Here is a 26,610-nt window from a genome sequence, read left to right on the forward strand (position 1 = left end):
AATATTTAAGCAACATTTTTCCTCTAATACAAATTATAGAGGTAGGAGCTTTCAAGTGACTAAAGTTAAATATGAAGTTAACCAACAGAGATTCTTATTGTGCGGGCTTGAAAATTTTGATTAGTAGATTTCTGCCCTGTTTTTTTTTTTTTTTTTTTTTTCCCTAGAATTGTGTGGCATGGAATAAAGCTTATCTTAAGTGTTATTTTGAAGCTTCTTTTCTTTAGCTAAGGATAGTCTTTATCTGAGCATATCTTCTTGAACAATTTATCTCAGTTTCTGGATTTACCACATTGTTGGCTATTAAAGGAAGTAAATTTCTTAATTGAGTATTGTCATAAATGAATTATAGTTGTAATGAACATCTCATAATAATCTTGCTGCATTAGGTTCAAGACGTTGTTCCTATTACAAGTTATGATACTGCTGGATCATTCCTACTGTTGGGTTGTAACAATGGGTCCATATATTATATAGGTAAGTGTGTAAATCATACCTAAAAGAAAATTGTTCTAGTTAACATTTTTATTGAATAAAAACAGTCAAATGTGCTTTCTTTCCTTTTTTTGTTTGTCATTTAAAATGTTTTCTTTTTGTAGATATGCAGAAATTTCCTTTGAGAATGAAAGACAATGACCTCCTTGTAACTGAACTTTATCATGATCCTTCAAATGATGCTATTACTGCTTTGAGTGTCTACCTCACACCTAAAACAAGTTAGTACATGGTAGAATAGTTGTAATTTCTTGAAGTTCATGTTGGATACTTAAAGAATGTATTTTATTTACTGGTATTTATTTACTACTAGATAAGAATTAGTTGATTGTTCTGTAGGGAACCACAATTAAGAGAATTTGTTGAATATTAACAATTTTATGATGGACAGAAGCAGCTACACCCAAAGAAAGAAACACTGGGAAATGAATGTAAACTGTTTGCATTTTTGTTTTTCTTCCCCGATTACTTTTGCCTTCTGAATCCAATTCTTCCTGTGCAACAAGAGAACTGTTCAGTTCTGCACACATATATTGTATCTAGGATATATTGTGACATATTTAACATGTATAGGACTGCTTGCCATATAGGGAAGGGGTGGAGGGAGGAAGGGGAAAAGTCAGAACAGAAGTGAGTCAAGAGATAATGTTGTAAAAAAGTACCCTGGCATGGGTTCTGTCAATAAAAAGTTATGATTATTTAAAAAAAAAAAAAAAAGAATATCAAGAATTTTAAATCACCTTGATGTTTATACAAAACTCAAACATAACTAGTCTAGAACTGATCTGGGAAATCAGAAATATTACTGAATATGGATCCATCTTTAAAAATTGCATTAGGGAGTAAGTGAAAGTATAAACTTTAACATTATTAAATGAAAATTATGAAAAGGGACAGATTATTTGAAAATTTATATTCTTTAATATTTATTAGCTTCTCTCACTAAGATTGAATTATTGGATAAGTGTTTTAATTTATTAAGGACTTTGTAGAGTGAGGTAGAAAAAAATCAGTAAAAGCATTTGATGTTTATCTGTAATCAAAGAAACATTAGTAAACAGATGTTAATGTGCCCCCAGGGAGCTTCACAGTAGATTTAAATCTATTATTAATAAGGTAGTATTGTTTTACACAATTCATTAGGAAAACATTTAGTTTTGAAATATCAAAAGAACAATATCTCAGTTTTTGCTCACAGAATGTCTATAAACAAAAGTTAGACTAAGATTAGATTAATCATTGGCTTCTTATTGTAATGGTAGACTTTGACATCTTTCTTGTTATGATTCAATTGGCTTTTTTTTAGGTGTCAGTGGTAATTGGATTGAGATTGCCTATGGTACAAGTTCTGGAGCTGTAAGAGTAATTGTACAACACCCAGAAACAGTTGGCTCAGGCCCTCAGCTATTCCAGACATTCACAGTTCATCGAAGTCCTGTTACAAAGATCATGCTCTCAGAGAAACACCTTGTATCAGGTACAGTGAATTTTTAATTACTTACTATGTTTTCTACTTTGTTTAAAGATTAGTCTGTGACTTCTATGTGATGAGGAGGACTCCTGTTTATAGAAAAAATAAGCATTTTATGTATTTATAAAAGGAAAGAATGTTAAAAGAAATAATAGCATCAGGTTTGTTAATTATTTCTAGATTTTTAGTCTGGTTCTGATAGTATCAATAAAGTTTTAAATTTAGTATCTGTGTTATTCTTTAATTGTTGCCTTCTAAACATTTATCACAAATTTTGTGGGGGGAAAAAAGATTATGGAACCTATTCATACTATGCATGTTTCTTAGCTATTGTTCCTCTGCAAAAATAGAAACTTAAATACCGGAGAATATAAGATGGAACGATTCAAGAAAAGAAGAGTTGTCTTTGCTTAATTTGCTATGGCCTAAAAGGATTTAAGATTCTTTATCTGCAATGCATAAATATGATTTTCCATATTAATGCCCACTATTAACCTTTAATTGCTAATGTAACTTAATGATTAGCTAATAGACAAGAAAGTTAGGAAGACTGTGTTCAAGTCCTACCTCTGACATGTGGACTTGGGCAAGCTACTTAACCTTCATTTGTTCCAGATAACTCTCTAAGACCGTTTCAGAATAGTCACTGTTCTGCATTGTTATGAATTTCTTCACTTGGAAGCCTAGACTCTTCCCTTATCCTCAACTCTCCAAAGACCAAAACAAACAAACAAACAAATCTCTTAGTAGAGTTTTTTTTTTAACAGGTATGTGTTTGTTCTTTATAGTGTTTTGTGTAAGTTGAATTTTTATTAATTGAATTATGGTTTTTAGAGAAGCTTTCTCAAATTGTGTTACAGGGATCTTTATTTTAAAATAATCTTATTTTGTAAAACAAGTAATCACTCTGCTTACTTTGGTAGCACATATACCAAACTAACTGACATTTTTTATCAGTTTTTTTTTTTTTTTTTTTTTTTTTTTTTTTGATTTTCATACTTTCTCTCATTTTAAAGAACTACTTCATTTTTAAATAGCACCAGCTTTAAAAAATATCTCTGGTGATATAGTGTAGAACAAAAAGTCTTATCTTTGCCATGAGAAACTATGACATTCATAAAGATTACATTCAAAAAACATTTCATGAATGTATTTTAAATCCATCAAAATACTTTAACTTAATGTAAACATTTTTAAAGATTATATTTACATTAAGTTAAATTATTTTGGTGGATTTAAAATACATTCATGAAATGAAAAAAAAATGTGTTTTTAACTATGTTACAAGGAATAGCTTGGTAAAATTCTCTTTTCAGATTTTATGTTTAGAGCAGTTTTGTGGATTGTGTTACAAAAAAGGTTGATTTTTACATAAGAACTACTAATTTTCAAGTATTTAAAATATCGTCATTGCTTTTACACACTTGCTTTTACTATCCAAGTCTCTGAGATCTCAGTGATAAATTGTCAGGGTTTTGTTCTGTTTTATATAAGAATCACAAAAGTAAAATTTCTTTAATAAATAACATCTTTTGCATAATTGTTATCAGGTCAACAAATTATGAAAAGACAGAAATAAAATAATCCCTGTCTTCAAGGAGCTTCTAGTTTATCAGAGCAGACATATAAATAGATAATTATTACCAGGTGGTTTATTCATGATTTTGTACATTAGTAAATCTATGATCTTATGTGAATATACTTTGCGTTGTTCAGATCTTTCCATGCTTTCTTATCCTGTACACTTTATTTAATCCTCTTTATAGGATCTCTAGTGTCCTACATTACCTTCCTTTAATTCTTTTAGTATGTTGTGAATTTCAGTCTAACACTTTTAACTTCAAACTATCAATATGCAAAGTCTGAGCCAAATCAGTAATAATTAAAGAAATGGAAATTAAAACAACTTCTAAGAAATCTAAGGATTTCTGCTCGCATCCTTAAAGTGGCAAATAAATGAAGGCAAATAGATAGAAATACTTGATGTTGGAGAATCCATCTAGATTCTCCAATTAATGAATTGGAAACAGGAGAAGCTTTGAATCATTCTGGCTTTTTTGGGAAAACAATTGAAATTATGCGATTAAAATTTATTAAATTGTTCATGTATTTTGACACAGCAGTTCCACTCCAGACATATTCTAAGAGGTGAAGATCTAAGCATTTATCAAGTGTGCTACTATGTGCTGAGTACTGTCATGTCTAATGATGGAAAGACAGAAATAAAAGTCCTTGTCTTCAAGGAGCTTATAGTTTATTAGAGAAGACATAAAGATAATTATATACAATTATGGATAAATTATATAAAAAAATAGATAGAAAATGAATGACAATCATTTTGGCAAGTATAATAGCTATGACTATCAGGAAAGACCTCATGTAAAATATGGCATTTGAGCTGAGATTTGAAGAAAAGGATCAATTCCAAGAGACAGAATGGGGAAGATTACACTGCAAGTTTATGGACAATCTGTGAAGACACAAACAAATAGGAAATGAAAGAAGAGTTATTTTTTTAGTAATTTATGTTTTGGAATCTGTCAGACACTGGACTACTACTTTAAATACATTTATTTTTTGTTTATCTAATCTGTTCCACTGAGCTACTTTTGTATTTTTTAACCATTATGCCAAAGGTTTAGTATTTAATTAAACTTTAAATATTTAATATTTAACCATTAACCAAATTTTTTTTGCTGCCTTTAACCCTCTTTGCTCAGTTCATCATCCATAAAATGATCTGGAAAAGGAAGTAGCAAACCATCTCAGTATCTTGCCATAGAAACCCCAAATGAAGTTATTAAGAGTTGGACATGACTCAGAAATGACTAAACAACAATGTCATACTACCTTTATTTCTCTTTTCCCCCCATTTTTTTTTTTTTTGAGATTCTAGACTTTTTGGCCATTTAAATACATTTTTTTTTAAATTTTTGTATTTTGCTTACTCTTAATGTAATATCTTGGTAATTTTATTAGGATAGGATATACACTATAAATTAATTTGTTGTGTTGTCATTTTTATTATATTGACATCACCCAACTATGAGTAATCTATGATCTCCAGTTATTTGTTTTCTACTATTTTGTAATGAAGAGTTGTGTTTATATAAATCCTGTGTTTAGTTAGTAAATTAACATTAAGATATTTTATTAATTTTGTATTATATTGAATTTTACTTATTATTCTCTCACTCTCCCCCCATTTTTTGTTTTTTCTTTTTAATATATAATAGACATGCTGATGAATTCCATGAGTTTGCTATTAAACATTTCATTTAGCTTCTTTGCTATTTTCTTGGTTTTCCAACTATGCCATCACAATTTGTTGTCTATTTAATCTTTGTTGATGTCTTTATCTTGTCTTCAGTGCTTCAGTTATTTATAGGAAATTGCCATATAATTGTGGATGAAATATTGATGGAATTGTATTTTTTATATTTTTATTTTATTTAATATTTTTTTCTTTAATAGTTTGTGCTGATAATAATCATGTACGGACATGGACGGTAACACGATTCCGAGGAATGATTTCCACGCAACCAGGTTCTACTCCTTTAGCATCATTCAAGATACTGTCTTTGGAAGAAACAGAGAGTCATGGTAGTTATTCTTCTGGGAATGATATAGGTGAGTAAAAGTTAATGTTAAGTAGGTGGGAAAAATACAAATAGATTGTGGTGACTATGAGGGAAAAAGTGTAGCACCAATTTTTTGTTATTGTTGTTGGAGTTAGAACAGTCTTCAGAAGCCATCCAAGTAAAGCCCCTTTCTGAAAAACACTCTTTTCTACAGTATTTCAGCAAAAAATCATTTTTCCCTTGAAGACCTCTTCTGAAGAAGACCATTCTGCTTTTGAAGAGATCTAAATATTATGAAACAGTTTCTTAAAACTAGCTAAACTCTTCTAGAATTTGAAATTTTCTCCTTAATTCTGCTTTCTGTGCCAAGCAAAATGGATATTTTTAAGCAGTAGTCCTGCAAATCAAGGTAGTTGGCCAACATTTATTAAGCACCTGCAATGTATCAGGCACTCATTAAGCATTGGGGATGCAATAGATAACAAATATATAATCCTTGTAGCCCAAAGAACTTACAGTATAATGGGGGAGACATGCAAACAGTTACGTACAAACAGGATATATAGGGAATTTGGAGATAGTCTCAGAGGGAAGGCATAAAATGAAGGGGACTGGGAAAGGATTCTTGTAATAGTTAGGCTTAAGGAAGCCAGGAAAACTAAAAGGTAGAGATGAAGGAGAGAGTTCTGGTTGTGGAAGGCAATGAAAATGTTCAGAATCTGGAGGTGGAGTGATATGTGCAAGAGCATGTAGTGTTACTGGATCACAGATTTTATGGGAGAGGAAAGGTTAGGGAAAGGCAGGAAGGAGCCACCTCAGAACTCCTTATTCTAGAAATCTGTCATCCTTAACCTTCCCTGGTAGCTGAGATTACAGGTGTGCACCATGTACAATATCATACCTGGCTGACATATATACAAATATATGAATGTATTATTGTGTATGTATATACATATATTTTTTTTCCAGAAATGTCAAATTTTCTAGCTTTTAGTTTTCAGACTTCTTTTTTGAGTACTGTGACGTTTATCTTTATCTAGTTCTGTGGTACTGCTTCCAATTTCTATCCCCTTTAAGATGTCATTAGGAATGGCCTCACAATTATATTTGCTATATATCCTCAACCTGGTGATTTGAATGCATCAAGAGTAGCCAGAGGTTCTTTTATTATCTCTTTATTTATCTAGATTATTAGCTCAGTCTTAGCCATTTTTGTTCTGTCTTTTCTAGGTTAAAGATCATCCTCCTTGTCAAAGAAAAAAAAAAAGAGTTGAATAGTTAGTTCTGTCTTTATTTTGTCTATCATCATGCCAGAAAAGGAATCTTCCTCTTGGCCTAGTACATTGTCAACAAAACAAAACTTGGTTCTGTGCTTTAGCATTTTTAATGACATCTTAATTGAACTGTATCATGCTTTCTATTTATTCTCTATTACCTGTTCTTGCTTCCATCTTTTGTATTTGTATCATTTAGACATTTCTGTTGTTTGATGATTTTTCCTGTAGGTCCATCTCTTTCTTTAGCAACTTTTCTTGTCTCTGCTCATTGAATTTTTGTGCTTTCACAATTATATATCCCTTCTTGGCTAACTTCCCTTCTAAAATTTTCACCTTTGTGATTATCTATATCCTAAAAAACAACAACAACGACAGCAAAACCCTTAATCTTAGATATATTTAGGACTATACTCTGCTTTCCTCTTCTTTAACATAAATTCTAAGATAGAATATTCATTTTCTGCTGAGTATTCTATTGTTTTTCTCCAAGTAAACTTTTCATCCTGTTGACAAGAATCAAATATAGAATAAATGTTCCTTTTGTAAGTCTTATTACTCCTTGTTGTTAAGGAAGGTCAGAATCATTCCTTAGGCCAATATAATTTATGAGGTCATCTTTGCCTCATTTTATTAGAACTTAGGTTTACCTTTATCATTAACCATTTTATGCAAACATTTACGTATAGAAATCTGTAGCTTCCTGTAGACTCCTTTCTTCAGTTTTGTGACTGATGACTCAGAGAATTTGTCTGTTCATCTTCCTTTTCAGTTTAAATCCTTAACTCAGGCCAATATAAATTCTCTTCCTACCTGAAGTTCCCAGTTCTTATCTCTTTCCATGTCTTCCTGGAGAGTCTTTCTTTCTGTGAAATTCAGCACATTTTCCAGAAGGGCCTATCAGTCAGATGCCACACTTCTACCTGTAGCCTGTCAGTCTCTACCCTTAACATTGCCTTTTTCACTTGGTTCTTTAAGGCAAATTCTCCTTTGTCTTCAAGGCATAATCCTTACATATGAAAAGCACAGTCTTTTAATTGGTTGGTCAAAAAAATTTTACTTTCATTTTCCTTATTCTTGTGATTCAGCTTTTCCAAAATTATTATTTAAAACCTGGTAGTACTAGCTTTTGCTAGTATTTTTTTTTTTTTTTTTTGTTATGCTTGTCAAGCTTTTTAAGCACCAATCAGGCTAATACGATAGAATCAGTAGGATTCCTGTCTCCTTCTTTTATTGAGAGAATTTCCTATATGTTCATGTATGGGTACATCTAAATATATATATGTGTGTATGTGGGTGACTGCATGTATGTATCATTTCTTTTATATTGCACAATATATTATAGTAGTCTGTTGGTGTGTCTGCCTGCCTCAAATCTCCTTACTCTAATTCATCTTCCATTGAGCTACCAAACAGATTTTCCTAAACCATAGGTCTGACCGGTTACTCCTCTATGGCCTCCAGGATCAAATACAAAATCCTCCGGGGTTCACAATCCATCATAACTTAGCCCCATTCTATCCTTCCAGTTTTCTCATATTTTAATCCTTGGCTTATACTTAGAATATAGACTTCTTGAGGGTGGGAAATATCTTTTTTGCTAATGATTGAATCCCCAGTGCTTAGCATAGTGCCTTTAAAAATGTCAATCAGTAAATATTTAATAAGCAACTTCTCTGTGTTAGGGACTGTGGTAAGTGCTAGGGATATATAAGAGGAAGCTAAAGTGAAATTCCTATCTCTCTCCATTCCCTATCTTTTTTTTTTTCCTTCCTAACTTCCTCCTTCTTGCCTTCTTGAATTTTCCTCCTTTTTTTCCTCCCATCTTTCCTCCCCTTTCCCTCTTCTTCCACTCCTTTTTTTTCCTTCCTTGCCCCATGTAACTCTTATTCTTAGGAGTCAAGTTTTAGGAAGCAAAATTTAAATTAGTAAGGTAGGAACATTATTTAAAACTATCTCAGAATGTGAACTTCATTTTAAACACTGAAGTGATCAAGTTAAGTATTTTTAAATTTGGAACAATTTGCTTTTCCATTGCTAATTTAATTAACTTTAATGAATAGAACATTGTAAGTTAGAAGGTAGGCTCATCTGTTTTTATGTGCTAAAATTCTTTACAAAGCCATTGGTATTATAAGCTATTTGAAGACTGCATAGCATGTCTCTCTTACTTTGGTAGCCAATTTTAACAGGAGATATATAAAGTTACTGTGATTTGTCTGTCTATATTCACACATTTCACAGTAGTAGTTATGTTTTCCCCTAGGACCCATTTATGAGAATCTGTTCTCTATATGGAGTTGTTCCCTACTATACTTATGTAGGACCTATTGGCTAACTAATATAACTTTGTGATCGTTTTTTAATACATGTAGAAATTATGGCAGTGATAAAAGATAAGAAAGAATATATTAGAATTGATTTACATGAGATTTTTGGATTTTTATCTTTCAAAATATACTTTGGAGGTTAAGGTTTCAAAATGATTATCTTTTAAAATATTAAACCAACAATTACTTTAAATAATTTATTCCAATTAAAAAGATTTATTAATTGCCTACTGTGTGCAAGGCACTATTCTATATTTCAAACTATTCTGAAAAGTCTAGTTTTCTGAATTTCTTAACATGGGAAGAAATATCTACTTTAAAAAATAAACATCCTCAACAGTGTCATTTTATAACATTTACTCTTGCACTCTCCTGTTTAAAGCTACTCTGAAAACTTATATAAAATTTGGAAATTTTCTTGATGGGGTAGTGGGAAGCAGGTGAAGCAAAGGTATGTATGGCCTCTTCACAGTAATCTAAAGACATTTCATAAAAATGAAGATTAAAATATTATTAGTTTTATACCAGAAAATTATAATCTGGTCTTTATAGTTTATAATGTGATTTGATTAAACGTGTTTCTTAGTTTAAGGCTTCAGGTTATTTGTTACTATGTTGTCTTTTTTTCTTTTTGGCTTGAAATTTACTGGGTATATCCCTTAATGTTCAGGACACAATTCTAACAATTGAATAAACAGAGCATGATCTCAAATATCTTATTAATCATATTTTCTGCTTAGTTCAGGTTCAATTTAAAACACTTAATTTCAGCTGATTTTAGAATATTTAATTGCCCTACCTTTTAATAATTACAGCAAATAAATAGGATTGAATATTTCTTTTATAATTGAAAATGTATTCCAGAGTCAGTCATAATTCTTTATAATGATTAATAAACAGTATCACAGAAATAGAAGACATAAGGAAATTGGACAAGCTGTCAAAACTACCATTTTAAAAAATTAATAATCATAGGATTTTCCATAAAGATTATCTGATTAAGATAAGTTGCAGATATAGACTCGTTTTCTTAAGATTTGGATCTTCAAAATTATAATACAATAGAAAAAGTTTGGTTTTTATATGGGTTCTGGTTAATCATTTTATGTATTATAATGTATTATAGCTTGATGATCATTTGACTGTCTTAGTTTTTTAAAGTTGGCATAGATTTTATGTCCATACATGTTGCTATGGAGAAAAGAAAGAGAGTGGTATAAAGGAAAGAACTCTGTTATGAGTATTGAGAACTCTCAGTTGAAGATCTCGTCTTCCCATTGAAATATAGTGTTTTCTGTAAAGTCATAATCTTGGCCTACTTGGGACTTGTTCTTTTATGTGTGATGCAGTTGCAACATTGCAAAAAGTTAAGTTTTTCAACCTTAATAGACATTGATTAGATGTCATCAGGTTTCTAACATCATTAAATATGTTGTTGATAAACTATGGTATATAAACTCTGAGAAACTTGGGTTCTCTATTGGGGAAAGGGGAAAAAAGAAGAAAATATTATTTAAAAAGTAATATGAAATTTGACTATTAAAAGTATCAATAATAGAATAAAAAATATAGTGGATAGAGAAGAAGCCTGGAAATCAGGAAGTTAGGTTCACATCCTATCTCTGATCCATCCTAAGCTGTGTTACTCTGGACAATTCACTTAGAGGTTACTCTCAGTGTTCTAAGTAATACTTTACGAATATAAATGACAGAGAAGGTGCCAATTTGCAAAGGACTTTTCTTACAAAGATTATCAATATCCAAAAAAACTACATAAGAGCCACACCAACTTTTAAAAATTCCAAGTTTTATCAAGTGATTATAAAGCTATAATATAACTATGATTAGCCAGAAGCGATCCAATAAAACTATAAGTAGATTTCTTATATATCTGAAATGCTTAATCAGTGGATTTTCAATTTTGGAGAAATGTCTATCCTCCCCTCCCCCCAGTGCTAATGATTATTTCAAGTTATAATGAATTATACTTGTTTTAACTTACTTATTTGGGCATATTTTCATGTTTTGTTTTGTTTTGTTTTTAATAATTTTGTAGGACCTTTTGGAGAGAGAGATGATCAACAAGTGTTTATCCAAAAAGTCGTTCCTATCACAAACAAACTCTTTGTAAGATTGTCATCTACTGGAAAAAGGTAATTTTCTGAAGTAAGAAATCAAATATTCAGGAACAGTCTTGAAATCCTTTGAGACATCTAATACTAAGAAAAATATATTGATATTTTTTAATGTAATCATAACTTCTCAGTATATATTTCTTTCCCCCAATCTGGAGAGAGCCATCCCTTATTATTTAAAAAAAAAAAAAATGAATAGAAAAGAAAGAGGAAATAAAAAGGCAGTTAAGCAAAATTAACCAGTATATCTTGTGAGTGTGATAATATATACAGTATTCCATATAATTTTTATAATGCAAAGAAAGAATGAAGGTGCATTCTCACCTTTATTCTTTTTGGCCAAGCTTGGTGGTTGTAATTACACAACATTCTGCTCCAGTTTTGGGGTTTTTTTTTTTTTTTTTTTGGTTTGGTTTTTTGTTACTGCTTGTTCTTCTCTTCCTTCCACATGTTTTAGTCATTTAACTTTATTGTTTTTCTAATTCTGTTTATTTTACTTTTATCTAATTTTATGTAAGTTCTCATTTTTCTCTATAGTTATATTTATTGTTTCTCATACTAATGTTATATTATATTCAGGTACCTCAGTGTGTTTGCCATTGTATAGTCAATAGAAATCGACTTTTGTCCATTTTTTTTTGTTATGTCACAAAGTGTTGATATTCATATGTTATTGTATATGGAACTCTTCTAGGTATTTTCTTACCTATTGGTGTTTATGTCTAGGAGTAGCATATATTTGAGTCAAAGAATTATGAATGAACTATAACTGAATAGCTTTCAGAATGTTTGGACCATTCACAGTTTTATAGAGAATGTATTTGTGGTCTCCTCTTTCTACAGTCATTTCAGATTTTAAATTTTAAATTGTCCCATTTTAAATTGTCTTAGCTAGTTTGCAAGGTACAAGGTAAAATTTCAGTTTTTAAATTTTGCATTTCTCTTATTTTTAGTGATTTGAAACAATCTTTTCATATGGTCAGTAATACCTTTAAATTTTTTTTGAGAACTTTTTGTTAATTTTTGTTAGTGACATTCCATGAAGGTTTTACATATTTGGACTGATTATTTTTTATCTTTAATATCTGACTTATTAGATATATGGTGACAAAAGCTTTCATTTTTATTTGAGCAAAATATATTTTATTTTTTGTGAAAGCCTTTAATCCTTGTTTCATGACAGACATGGTGGTGAAAGTTTGCACACACAGCCTTCTTGATTGTGACATATTTTGTAAGATGTTTATCTAAACATAATTGCTGCCAGTTTTTTTGTTTTGTTTTGTTTTGTTTTGTTTTTTTAATTTTTCCAGCAGTTCTTGTCTAGAAGGGATTTCTCCTGCAGGTAATTTGTGTTCTTGGGTATAACAAACACTGTATTTTTTAAAGTTTGTTTTTGATTTTTTCCTTATTAGGTTGATATAGTAGTTTTTGATGGTTAAATAATGTCATATAATTATCTTATCTCCTTATTTACTACTTTTTTTGCATTACTCCACTTGAGAGTCTAGAATTTTTGTTCGTCTTATAATAGATGTTATCTTGTTTAGTTTTATAAAAGTATCTCCTTAATAGTTTGACCAGTCCAACACCATATCTGTAAATTAATTTGGGTAGTATTATAATTTTTATTACATTGCTAATGCCCAGCCCAGTAATAATACATTACTCCCACTCCATACACTCTGTGATCCAGATTTGCCCCCTTCCTTGTTTCCAGCATGACAGTCACTATTTCCATCTCCATGCTTTGCCCTTGCACTCTTTTGAGTCAGGAATTCATATCTTCCTCAGTATTTTGATATCTCTCTTGAGTTTTTGTATTGAATTGCTACTTTATATCAAGCTAGAGATAAAAAGACAAGCAAAATATTTTCTGCCCTTAATGAGTTTACATTCTAGTAAGAAAGAAAATAAAATTGCATGCAAATAGATAACACTGTAGTGACCCTTTGGGCTATACTCCTCAACCCTTTTCTAACTTACATCTACAAGTATGTTTCCTGCCATTGGAAAATAACCACCCTAGATTATAAGGTATTTTGTGATCCTTGTTTTTAAATCTGTTTCCCATTAAAGGTAAAGATCTCACTTATTTGTTTGCATATCATTGTACAGTCAAAGAAAACTGTTGGTTTTATTTGCTAGAGTACCATAGAAAGAAGATTTACATAAGAGCATTCCCCAAATAGCCTAGGAATACATACACACACACACACACACATATATATATACCATCAAGAAAATATAAATGAGGAAGATATATCTCTTGTGTTACAGGGTCTTTCATGTTTTCTCAAAATAATTTCACTCTGCTCCTCACTGGGTGTGGTATCTCTGGACTGGGCATATCATTCTGTTGCATAGCTGTCATTTTACAGCTTATGGCTCATCATTAGCTTAAGTTTTTCGTTGTTCATTTATTATTTTTTTAGAAAGAAATCAAATATTTGCCTTAAAGCCAACAGACATTAATGGTCTAGCGCTCTCTGGGTCCCATTCCCTCATTTTTAGAGACTTACTGAAACTCTTTACAACTGGGGTAAGTCCATTGTCAGTGTCAGTCCTCACCTATAGTCTTTAACTCTTTTGTGAGTGAACAATTCAAAATATTATTTCCTTTAAACAAGGTAACTTGGGGGTAAAAGGAGAAGAGGAAGGTACTTGTAGACAGGGGAACTAGGAAAGGACTTTAATATGAAATAGTGATTAAGATGAATCTTAAGGGAAATTATGGATTTCAAGATATTTGGGGTAAAACTGTTATATACTACAGGCATGAGAGAGTACCAATTGTAGAGATAGAATGTAACACATTAACTACAGCAAAGGGGAATAATTTGTGGCTGCATCATAGAGTACATTGAAGGAAAGAATGTGCAGTAAGACAGGAACAGTAGGATCTGAGTTAAAATCCTGATTCTATTCTCTATGGTCAATCTCTTAACCTTAGTTTCCTCATCTACAAAATTAGACAATTGGACTAGATGATTTATAAAGTCTCTTTAGGTCTGGGTTTTTGATCTGGTTATCTGTAAAATTTATATTTGATTGTAGAGTTAATAGGGAATTAGTGGAATTTGACATTGAGAGGATGGGTTGGGATAAGGAAAAAGAAATTGTAGAGAATCAGTGAAGAGATTATTGCAGTGATAGGTAATGATAATCTGAACAGAATGTAGAGTATAGAATTGAAAAATATAGAAGCTGTTAATTATCTCATTTTTGTCGTTATTGTTTATTCTAATATTATATCATGTCATTTCTATCTCTAGTTTGTCTTTATTTCTCTTCTTGCTATTCTTGGCATTTCAAGAACTATGCCAAATAACAGTACAGAAAGGAAGCTTCCTTATTTTACTCCTTTATTCTTCAGGAAAGCTTTTAGTGTTTGTCTATTACATATAATGTTAGCTTGGGGTTTTAGATAATTTTTGATCATATTAAATAACGTATGAATATGGTATTTTAATATAAATAAGGGTTGTACTTTTCCAAAGGCCTTTTAAAAAATTTTATTGATACAGTCATGTAGTTTTTAATTTTTTTTAATGATATCATTTTTTACAGCATAAGTATAACGTTTGATCATATTGGTGAGGATTTTGTTTAAAATTTTGGATCAGTATTCATTAGTGAGTACTTATTAGTTTTTTTATTTTTTATTTTTTTAATGTAAGTTATATATTTTATTTTCACCAATTCCATGTGAAGACAAATTTTAACATTCAATTTTTTTTTTATTTAGTAACCTTTTATTTACAGGTTATATGTATGGGTAACTTTACAGCATTGACAACTGCCAAACCTCTTGTTCCAATTCTTCCCTTCCTTCCCTCCACCCCCTCCCCCAGATGGCAGGATGACCAGTAGCTGTTAAATATATTAAAATATAAATTAGATACACAATAAGTATACATGACTAAACCATTATTTTGTTGTACAAAAAGAATCGGACTCTGAAATATTGTACAATTAGCCTCTTTCTTATCCCTACATTCTTTTTTTGGACATCTCTTCGATATAATTGATTCATACTCATGCCTCCTATCTATATAGACTCTAGCTGCCTTGATAATCATAAAGTTCTTAGGAGTTAAATAAATAATCTTCCCATATAAAAATGTAAACAGTTTAACTCCATTGAGCGTGTTATGATTGCTCTTTCATATTCTATTTTTGAATTCTGTTTTTGAATGTCAGGTTTTCTATTTGGTTCTCATCTTTTTTTTTTTATCAGGAGTGCTTAAAAATTCTGTATTTCATTAACTATCCATTACCCCCTCTGAAGCATTATATACTCTTTTGCTGAGTAGGTTATTCTTGATTTGTAATACTTTGTCTTTTGGAATATCACATTTGAAGTCTTCCATTCTTTTAACATCCATTCCAAGTAAATTTTATGTAATCCTGGCTACAACTCCATTGTGTTTGAATTATTTCTTTCTGGCTGCTTGTAACATTTTTTACCTTGAGCTGGGGGCCCTAGAATTTGGCTGTAATATTCCTGGAAATTTTCATTTGGGATCTCTTTTGGAAAGCAGTTGATGGACTCTTAAAATTTTTATTTTATCTTCTCTATCTAAGATATCAGGGCAGTTTTTTTTTTTTTTTCAATAATTTCTTGAAACATGTTTAGTTTTTTTCTTTATCATGGGTTTTTCTGGTAGTCAGTTTTTAAATTATCTCCCTTGTTCAATTTTCCAAGTTGGTTATTCCAGTAAGATATTTCATATTTTCCTCTTTTTTATTCATTTTGACTTTATGTGGACGTCTCATGGAATTATTACCTTTCATTTGCCCCATTCAAATTTTAAAAGAATTGTTTTCTATATAGCATTTTTGTGCTTCATTTATCAAGTTGTTGATTCTTGTAGTAATTTTCTTGCATCACTAATTTTTTCTCCAGTTTTCCTTCTAGCATTCTTATTATCTTTATTTAACTCTTCCAGAAATTCTGAATCACCATTTTTCTCATACTATTGTTTTCAAAGTTTATATTTTAATCTTCCCTGCCAGTGTAGTAATTTTTTGTGGTCAAGGTGATTTTGGTTTTTGTTTTTGTTTTTGCTGTTGTCTTATTTTTTCCAGCCTATTTCTTGACTTTGAACTGTATGTTAAAGTTTACCTTTACTTATCTGGGAATGGGGAGACAGTGTGTTAATAAGCTTCAGACTTTTTTGTGGTACTGTGTTTTCAGAGCTAATTCTAGAAGTCTGCAAGTTTTTGGTGTTTTGAAACTGTTATGATCTGAGGAAAGGTATAGTCACTGCACCTGGTTTTATCCAGACCTCTGGTCCTTTCTCTTTCCCTATTCAGTTAAATCCTTCCATAATCTTGTAAAGGCAATTTGTGCCTGAAAAGTTCCTCTGTAGAGTGATCAAAAATGTAATTAAAATTAGTTTTTGATAGGATACATTTTTATTCATTCCAGAATTTAAAAAAAAAATCAATACCTAATTTAATTGAACTTTTAGTGAAAAAACCAAATCCCTACAAGTAAAGGCAAAAGAAATGAATGAAAATAGTGCAAAAAATATCACTTCAACTACAAATTTTATCTGTATAAAAATGAGATAGGAGAGTAAGGAAGGTAAGAAGAGAGTCACTTTAGGGAAGTATGACACATGAGATTATCAGTATTATATTTTGGCAAGCCACTAATATTTTGATAGAACAAAATGCATTATGTACCAATCATTTAGCTAGAAAAATGTCTATATATTGACACATTTTACAGTGGGAATCTGCTTGAGATGTGCAAAATGCCAGTTCTTATAAATTCAAAGAATTTTCTCCCAAGATTGGACATTTCTTCTTGAGCTCTTATTAATTAGAATAAGTATTTCTTGAAATTAAACCTCACCAACTTTTTGAATTTTAGTAATTTTCTTTTATAACTCTGTTCTATTTTTTTTTAATTTGTCCTCAATATTTTCCTTCCATTTCAAACTTTCTGAATTCTGTCACTCATAGGGTTAATGCTTTAACCTAATTTCAGGGCTGTTACCTTTGTAGCATTTGCCTTGTCCTTTTTCTACTGCATTTCAATCTTAGGAATAATAGTTTGTGAGTAATGCAATATCAGACAGAAGCAGTATGATGTGGTAGAAGTTTCTCTTTGTCCCAAATTGCAAAGGGTTGTCCTCCTGTCTCTTCCATGATTATTGTTCCCATGGTAAGCCTTTTTATTGCTGACTCATTCCCTCTGCCCTTTCTTCCTCCATTCTGGATGCTTGCTGCTCCCGCGAATTCATGCAGTACAGTTTGACATTCTGAAACAATCAATTTTGTTTTAATGAAACCTGAAAGAAAAATTTGACTCCTTTATTATCATTATCATTTAAAATTGGAAAAAAAAATAGATTAGCTTTTTTTTGTGGAATAGTTATTGTGGTTTGGTTACACTCTATATAATAGCTGGAGGATAATGTGAATAAAATCTATCTTTTAAATTTTTGATGAATATTATAATGATATGCAGATTTTATAAATATGAAAATCTTTTATTTCCTTTATTTAAATTTATTCTTTTATCTTTTTTTTAATTGATAAATTAAATTTAAATTTTATCTTTTATTTCCTTTATTTAAATTTAAAAATTTTCCTTCCTTCTGTCCATCTATGTGATTCTCTTAGCTCTTAAATAAATAGTTGCAGGTAAGACTGCTATTAATAGTCCTTTAGGAAATAATGATTTTGTAATTAAAACTATTAGCACTTACTACTATTTTCAATAAAAATTCACCGATTTCCTCATCTTTAATTTGTAGTCTGGTTACTTATTCTTGTGTGAATAAAAACTTCATTAGATAATCAATCCTCTTTATATCAAAGTTTGCAATCATAAGCAACTATTATAGGAATTAATCAAGAGTATACAATTTTCCAAGATACAAGTTCACCTTTTGACAGCTTGTTTTGTTGTTTTTTTAACAAAAAAAAAAAAAATCATTAGGAGTTTATAATGTAGTTGGAAGACAAATTATTATTTTCCCAACAAATATTATATATCATTGCAATTTAATATTTTGTGCTTTCTCAGTGAAGCTGCCAAATATTCATTAAAATTGGTGTCATATTAGAACATATTCTGACAAAGCAATAATTCAAATCCCCATTCACTAGAACATATTCTAATAAAGCAATAATTCAAATCCCCATTCACCTCTAATCTGTTTGTCATCCCTATTTTTCTCCTGTAAATACAAATGACAGTAGTATATTATAATCAACTAGTCCTGAATGGTATTACAATTAAGTTATAAAATTTATATTTGTATTACTTTGGGAATGTGTGTTCATGAAATTAATTGCAAGAGGATACTTATGTAATCCTTTGGAGAAATTAGTGCTCTCCCCACCCCACCCCACCCCCCCAAAAAAAAGAGCTGTCCTGAAGCAATAGATAAGAATCAAGAGTGATATTATGAGGGTTTTATAAAAAAGGAAAACAAATATAGATAGCTATTTAAAATTTAACTCAAACCATAATTTAAAAGGATATAAAATAACTGTGGTACAGTATAATAAAAGGGCAGACAAATGACATGTTAGATAAAAGTGCCAGCCCTGGACCTCAGATATTTGCTAAATTTGTGACTCTAGGCAAATTACTTAATGGCATTTATCTCAGTTTCTTCATCAGTAAAAGTGAGCTGGAGAAAGGAATGACAAGTTGTTCCAGTTATCTTTGCCAAGAAAACCCTAAATATAGTCACAAACAATCAGAAATGATTGTATAAAAACAACAGTGACATAGACCTGGTTCATGGAATTAAAAATAGTGAAAAAATAAAATCTGTTGTTTATATTAAACTTTCATACCGTGTATAGCTATTTTAAAAGTTTCAAAGTAATATAATCATGCACCATTAGAATACAGGTTCCATGATAAAAGATAGATTTTTGTTTTGTTTTGGTTTTTCCTATGTTCTCACCTTCCATATAGTTGTTGCTTAATAGAAACACATAGGTAGAAGAGACTTGTGAAGCCATGAGTTTCAATTGGTACCTGCATAAGAATCCTTTTTACAGTGTATCTTTCATTTGCACAGACATTTAGCAAAGAGGAAATCCATTTATTTCCTCTAGGCAACTCAAATAGTTTTTATAAAGATTCATTTCAAGATATCATTTCTTAAATGCAGTCATATTCTGACTGAATTGTTTATCCAGCTTCTAGTTCTGCCCTTAGGAATGATGGTAGGGCAAATATAATTCTTAACTGTAATCAGACTTCAGCTATATGAAGATAGCTATGGTGTCTCTCCAAGTTTTCTCTTTGTCAGAGTAAACATCACCAATTACTTAAATTTTGTAAAAATTTGTTTTATTTTATAATGTATATTATGCACATGTATATATACACATATATGTAATGTATATGCTGTTCTCATTCTGAAAACTTCATATCATTTCCTAGAAATCTTCCTTGATTTCTCTGAAACATCATCTTTACAGTCTGATGTGTATGAGAGAATCTTGGAGTTTTAATTTGCAATTCAATGATTTAGAGCATTTTCCCATATTACTCTTGATTGCTTGCATTTCTTCTCTTGAGAACTGCTTATTTACATCCTTTAACCATTTTTCTACTGAAGAATGACTCTTTATTTTCACATATTTCACTCTGTTCAGAGAGTCAGAACTGAGAAGCTGTTTTTTTTTTTTTTTATCAGAGAAATTCACGGCAAATATTCCCCTCTTTACACATTTACCTGTTATTTTCCATCTAAATTTGATTGCATTGATAATGTAATAAAAGTTCATTCAGTCTTCTATGATCCTCTCTATGTTTTGTTCCAGTATTAACTCTCCATAGTTATGAAAGGAATTTTCTTCCTTATTGCTCCTATTTGTTTATGATACGACTTTTTGTGTCTGTAAGTCCTGTAACTTACTGAAGTATATGATGTGAAATCTCGCACTAATCATAATTACTGCAAGGGTGCTTTCTAGGTTTTTTTTCAGTAAGTTTTAGAGAAATTTACTGAGTCTTAGTAGTATCTTTATTTGTGGTTCATTGTGTGTCCTTACTATGTTCATTTGTTTCTGTGTGTTGTGTGCCTAATCTGTTCCATTGATTGCCTTTTTAAAAATTAGATTTGTGTTTGCTACTTTATGGTGTTTAGTATTTTATACTTCTATGTTCCTTCTCACTTTTTTTTCATTATTTCCCTTGAGAATTTTGATTTTTCTTCCCCCTCCAAGTCATGAATTTTGTTATTTTTTCCTAGTTCTTCATAATAATCCTTTTCGATTAACATGACGTTGATTGAATAAGTTAATCAGTTTAGTGATGCCCTTTCTATTATTCTGGCATGCCCTATGGGAAATTAATTATAAAATAATCTATGGTTTTCTAGATTTAAGATAGTCTCTTATTTAGCATTTTTTAATGTATATTTATTTGCAAAAATTGAAATTGTCTACAGTTTTACTTTTAATATAATTTTTACCTGATTAAAAAATCACTATCACATTGGCTTCCCTTCTTTCTTTATGAATAATCTTTGTAATGAGGAATTTTTTTGTTCTTAGAAAATTTAAAAGTTATTCTCTGATTCCATTTGGACTAGGTATGTTGTTTTTCTTTCTTCAGGATCATTCTTTGATGACTTATACTTTATAAATAAATGCTGAGGTTTTCAAATATAGGAACTTTATCAATGTTACTTCTGTACTACCTTCTTCTCTCTCCCTTCTCCTATATATGTTGTTTGCATGTTGTGTCCCTCATTAGGCTCTTTGAGAGCAAGGGTTATCTTTTGATTTTCATTGTATCCCTACTTAGCACAGTGCCAGTGTTTTATAAATTAATGTTATTAATCAGTCATTAAATCAGTAATTAATGATCAGACAATGCCCTGGAGATTATAGGACAAAAATGAAACAGTTCCTGCTCTTAAGAGCTTACATTCTAATGGAAGATACAGTATATACATATATTGGGCTTGTAAAATAGATAAATAACATACAAGATTATCTCAGAGAGAAGGTCATAGGAGCTGGAAGGGACCTATTAGTACTTTGTTCAGAATATTGTAGAGTGCTGGAACTCTGAAAAGGTGTATTTGAATATAAGACAGCAGAGCACATAAGGCTAATTACCTACTCAAGGTGTGATAATGGTTCTATAAACATATAGTGATGTGATGGTTCTCCTCACGATTGGCGCTTGCTGAATGTGTTGTGATGTAATCAGAGGCAAGGATTGGATAGCTGAGGAAAAGGGTCAGAGCCTCTTGGCTACAGCACACTGAGGAGAAAGGACTTCAGGCTTCAAACTCCAGAGTCCAGGATTCATCTTTGGCAAGCCTTGTGGCTAGTTGCCTGTCTCCTTCACTTCTCCTCCTAAAGACCAAGGACTTTGACTGATACTGACTCTGACTTATCCTGAGGCCCTCCAGGGAGCTAGTCTGGACATCATAGAAAATGTCACTTGAACTGAGTCTTGAAGGAAGCCAGGAATTTAGTGCTTCCAGAGAATGAATTAGGAAGGGGATTATTCCAGGCATGGAGAATACTTCATTGGAAAAGTATGTGTGTATATATATGGGAAATGGATTAATTTTTGTGGGGAGTAACATGTAATAGAGCAAGAAAAATAAAATGGGAAGACCTTTAAATGCAAAAAAGTTCAGAGTGGTTTGCAGTTGGTAGAGAAAAAGGAGATTTTACTGAATTAATCAGACCTGTGCTTGAGGAAAAAATCATTTTGGTAGCTCTGTAGAAGGTAGATTGGTATAAGGAAAGACTTGAATCCTAGGAAGATATTAAAACAGTGGAGATGAGAGGTGATGAATGCTTCAAGTAGGATAGTGGCTTTGTAAGTAGAAAAAAAGTAAACTTTGGCAACTGTAGTTGCCTACCACTTATTGCCTCTACTCAATAAAATCAGTGAGTCCCCGTTATTTCTATGATCAAATTCAAAATACATCTCTAGTAAAATTCAGAGTCGTCTAGTCCTTCATAACCTTACTCCTCCTACCTTTCTAGTCTTCTTGTATCTTATTTCCCCACCACATATTCTTTGATCCACTGACATTGACCTTCTGGCTTTTCCCCTTGTTTCTGGAATGCTCTTCCACTTTAACTTTGCCTTCTGATTTCTATTAAGTCCCAAATAAAATTCCATCCTCTAAAGGAAGTCTTTCTAAATTTTCTTCATTTTAGTGATTTTTTTTTTTTTAGGAATTCTTGTGGTCCTTTAAAATTTGTTTTGAGAGTGTCAGTTGCAATAGCATTTTTTGCTTCATAATGTGTTTTGGAGTAAAAGATTTTTTATAAATTTGACACTGTCTAAATTAGTTATATAATTTTCTTTCAGAATATGTGAGATCCAAGCTGTTGATTGTACCACAATTTCATCATTTACTGTGAGAGAATGTGAAGGATCTAGTAGGATGGGCTCAAGGCCACGCCGTTATTTATTCACTGGGCACGCAAATGGCAGTATTCAAATGTGGGATTTAACTACTGCCATGGATATAGTTAATAAAAGTGAAGATAAAGGTAGGTTGCAATGTAGAAACTATTCATTCATTATAAGATGCTAACAAAAGGATTACTAATGAATATTTGTTTTCTTAAGATGTAGGAGGTCCAACTGAAGAGGAACTACTTAAATTACTGGATCAGTGTGACCTGAGTACATCACGATGTGCTACTCCTAATATCAGCCCAGCAACTTCTGTAGTTCAGCATAGTCGTCTGCGTGAATCAAATTCTAGGTGGGTCATATTTATGAAACATGCAAATTCTTTTTAGATAAAGGGAGGAATCTGAATGCTGAATTTTCATACTTTTTCCAGGAAATATATATCTTAAAGATATTCAGACTTTTATGATTTTCTTAATTTAATATGCATATTTTGGATTCAACTACATTTTCCTATCCGGCTTCTTTTGTAAATTCTTGTCCACTTTTATATCATATTTTTAAGAACTTATCCTCTTAAAACATTCTTGCCATAATTTTTTTTTAAAGAATGGGGGGGGCACTTGTAACATTCAGGTGTGTTAGGTAGTATTATAAAGGATTTACCTTATTTTTGTCTTCTTCCTGAATTGTCCCACTGAAACACTTAACAATAGAAAACAAAATCTAGGTTGAATTTTCTCTTGTAGCTAATTGAGCTGAATTTGTACTGATAAAATGTAAACTTTCATTAAGTCTTTGAAACTACATATTTGAAAAAGCCAGTGAAAAAATCAGATAAATGCAGAGTACTACACAAAGGAATGGAGGAAATTCAAACTATAGATAAGACACAGTACTCATCCTCAAATACTCAAATCCTCAAATTTCCAAATAATAAATGCTGGCTCCACTTTTATGGTGGCTTCAAGAATTTTCTTCCCAAATATTTCACATCTTTGAAATAGGTTGGTTTGATTGTATACCTTTTTAATTGGTGATAAATTTTTATTTCAATGTCACAGAAATAATCTTAAAATATACAAGTTATTTATTTTAAATTTATTTCAGCCTTCAACTTCAACACCATGAAACCATCCATGAAGCAGCTACTTATGGCTCAGTGAGGCCTTATAGAGAAAGTCCTTTGTTAGCAAGGGCAAGAAGGACTGAGAGCTTTCACAGTTATAAAGACTTCCAAACTTTTAATTTGAATAGAAATTCAGTGGAAAAAGCTGTCCCTGAAAATAGTCTGTGCTTAATACAGGGAGAAATGAAGTGGGCAACAGGGGAGTGCAATATTTGTGAAAAAAAATCTCCTGGAACAGAAGCAAAAACTTCAAGAGAATTAGATGGTGGAATTGAAGCTCAGAAAATGGGTGAAGGTTGGTCAGAACCTAAGAAAAGAGGATCTGAGGATGAAATTGAAAGCAAATTAGAAATGAAGAAGAAAGGTGGATTTGAAGGAGGTGGGTTCCTTGGAAGAAAGAAAGTTCCTCACCTGGCATCATCACCAAGTACTTCAGATGGAGGGACTGACTCACCTGGTACAGCATCTCCATCACCCACAAAGACCACTCCATCTCCACGGCATAAGAAAAGTGATTCTTCTGGTCAAGATTACAGCTTATGAGAAAACACTAGCCAATATGGACAATTCTGTCATTGAATATTGATGAAAGTTAATTTAACTGGATTTCAATGTTAGTTTTTACACTAAAACTTTACAACTTACAATGGGTTTCGTTTCAGTATCTTTTTTAAGAGAAAGGATTAACTGGAGCAAGGTGGTTGTTAACCATGTTTTTCATGATGCTAACTTTTTTGGATTCAACAACACCATAAACAGGGACATTTTAAAAGTTGGAGTTCAGTTGTATGTTTTTATGTCGTCATGTGGAAACAAAATTCAATATGTAAGAGAACAATGGCATGCTAAGGTAGCATGAGTGCTCTCATAAGTAGTGGAAGCTGGCAGACCTTGATCTTCTAGTCATTTTATCACTAATTTGTATTGAGATTTTGGGCATGTCACAATTTTTTGGTGACCCTTATTTCCTAATCTGTCCACTGTTTAAAAAGTGCTTTGAAATCTTTACTTGAAAGGTGCTATGTATGTGAAAAATATTACAGTAACATTCTAATTATTGAACACTTGTGATGTCAAATAATACAGCCCAGCATGTTGAACTTCTTTTAAAGGGATATTTATGTCTTGGTGGTGGGTGTCATTTTCTTGGACTTTAAGTTGGTCCTTTATTTGTACTACAAATAATGAATACTTGCAGCCCACCTAAAACCTCTTTAGAGCTGTGTTTATAATTTACAGTGATTTGGAATAACTTTTAGTCATTGTTTCTATTTAGGTTTGATGAAACATGAAAACTAACTCAAGGGAAGCTTTTTGTATTCATGTGGGAAAGCTTTACTTATTCCTTCTGTCTTGTTTATAAACTCACCATGGTTATTTTCTCCCCAAATCTAATAAAGCTAAGAAACTTTTACTTTGGTTATTTTGTTAGTTAATGACACTGTGATTCCAACTGTTGAGTTAATGCTTTTGGTTGCTGAAGTTTGGTTTGGTTGCTAAAAATGTTATTTTGCATATATTTGTCCTTATGTTAAAAAATGCAAAGAAAGGATTATTATTTATAGTGATTTCTTCATTTTCCTTAACATAATTTCAAATATTTACATGGTAACTGTAAATTTAAAAGGTATAAAGCATTTGTTTCAGGATGCTTTGCTTATTAAAATTCCATATAGTTGTGTGAAGTATAAATAAATTTTCTGAAGGTTGCCATGTTGTCAGTGTTTTCTCATAAGTTTGAATTAGAATTTAAATAAAAGTCATCAATATAGGCACCTCTTAGTTGAGAGATGGATTTTTTTGGTCTGTCATCTTTACCACTTTTCTTTTTCATATTATGAACTTTCTCACCAGTATGGCAGATGTGATGAAATAAACATAAATTTATTTTCATACTACAAATTAAGTCATAATGTTGAAATTTTTACTGAAGGGGCCAAATATTAATCTAAGTGTTTCAGATGAAAAGCAAAGATAATTCTTCCCTTAAGGTGTTCGTTGGAAAGGGGTGAAAGGAGTTTGAGAGGTAAAAGAGGTTATGGGTACCCAATAAGGAGTACTTTGGTTCTTATGCTATGGAAAATGGAATTATAGAGGAATAGATTGACATACCTTTTCCGGGAACTGTGGTAAATTACTTTGATCATAGTTTTTTAAATAGGGGAAGGGATACAGTCATAAATAGTTGCATGATTGTGACTTTTTCTGAAAAGAAATAAATTTAACTATCAATGAGTTTCTTATCACAATAAAGAGAAAGAGAGCATATACATGCAGTATTGATAAAGAAGGAAAAAATAGTTGATCCAAGCTATGTCTGGGAGACAGCATCAGAAAGCCTCAAGTTTGAAAAAAATAAGTAAACTTCCATCAGAAGGCACTTTGGATTGATTGGGTTACATTATAGGTAAAATATTTCTTCTAGGTAGTGATTTATGTAGTTTTTCATTATGACCTAGCAAGCCTGTGAATCCAGTGTTATCTATTAATATTATGATGGAGTTCTGTTGGTTTTTTTGTTTGTTTTTTAGAATGAAAAAAATTAGGAAAGCAATAAAAATTATTCAAATGGAAAACTTGAATCACTTGGCCAATAAAAGAGCTAGACATTTTGACTGATTCTTAAAATTTTTCTAAAATAGAAAGTTTTACCAGAAATATAGCAGTTTCATTTGTATTCATGTTCTAGGACATCAATAACCCAAAGAAAGCACAAGTTCTTGAACTACTGCTTAACTCTGGATTGGCTTGCAACAGAATGTAGCTCCCTTCCCTGCAGAAATTCGGTGATTATAATAGATATCTAATAATA

The 26,610-nt window shown here is 31.2% G+C and overlaps 1 protein-coding gene across 1 annotated transcript in view; it reads left to right on the forward strand.

Annotated features, from left to right (window-relative positions):
- The window catches only part of KCTD3 (potassium channel tetramerization domain containing 3), a 71,955-nt gene extending 46,447 nt beyond the window's left edge, over positions 1-25,508 (forward strand). The window contains exons 11-18 of the mRNA XM_003767692.4: positions 390-477; positions 600-716; positions 1,802-1,972; positions 5,441-5,596; positions 11,208-11,304; positions 22,619-22,803; positions 22,883-23,021; positions 23,780-25,508. Coding sequence (XP_003767740.2) covers positions 390-477; positions 600-716; positions 1,802-1,972; positions 5,441-5,596; positions 11,208-11,304; positions 22,619-22,803; positions 22,883-23,021; positions 23,780-24,341 — 1,515 coding nt within the window. The 3' untranslated portion in view covers positions 24,342-25,508. The remainder of the gene's footprint in view (positions 1-389; positions 478-599; positions 717-1,801; positions 1,973-5,440; positions 5,597-11,207; positions 11,305-22,618; positions 22,804-22,882; positions 23,022-23,779) is intronic.
- Positions 25,509-26,610: the final 1,102 nt, after the last annotated feature.

The sequence above is a fragment of the Sarcophilus harrisii genome, chromosome 4 (genome assembly GCF_902635505.1).
Source record: "Sarcophilus harrisii chromosome 4, mSarHar1.11, whole genome shotgun sequence".
NCBI lineage: Eukaryota > Metazoa > Chordata > Mammalia > Dasyuromorphia > Dasyuridae > Sarcophilus > Sarcophilus harrisii.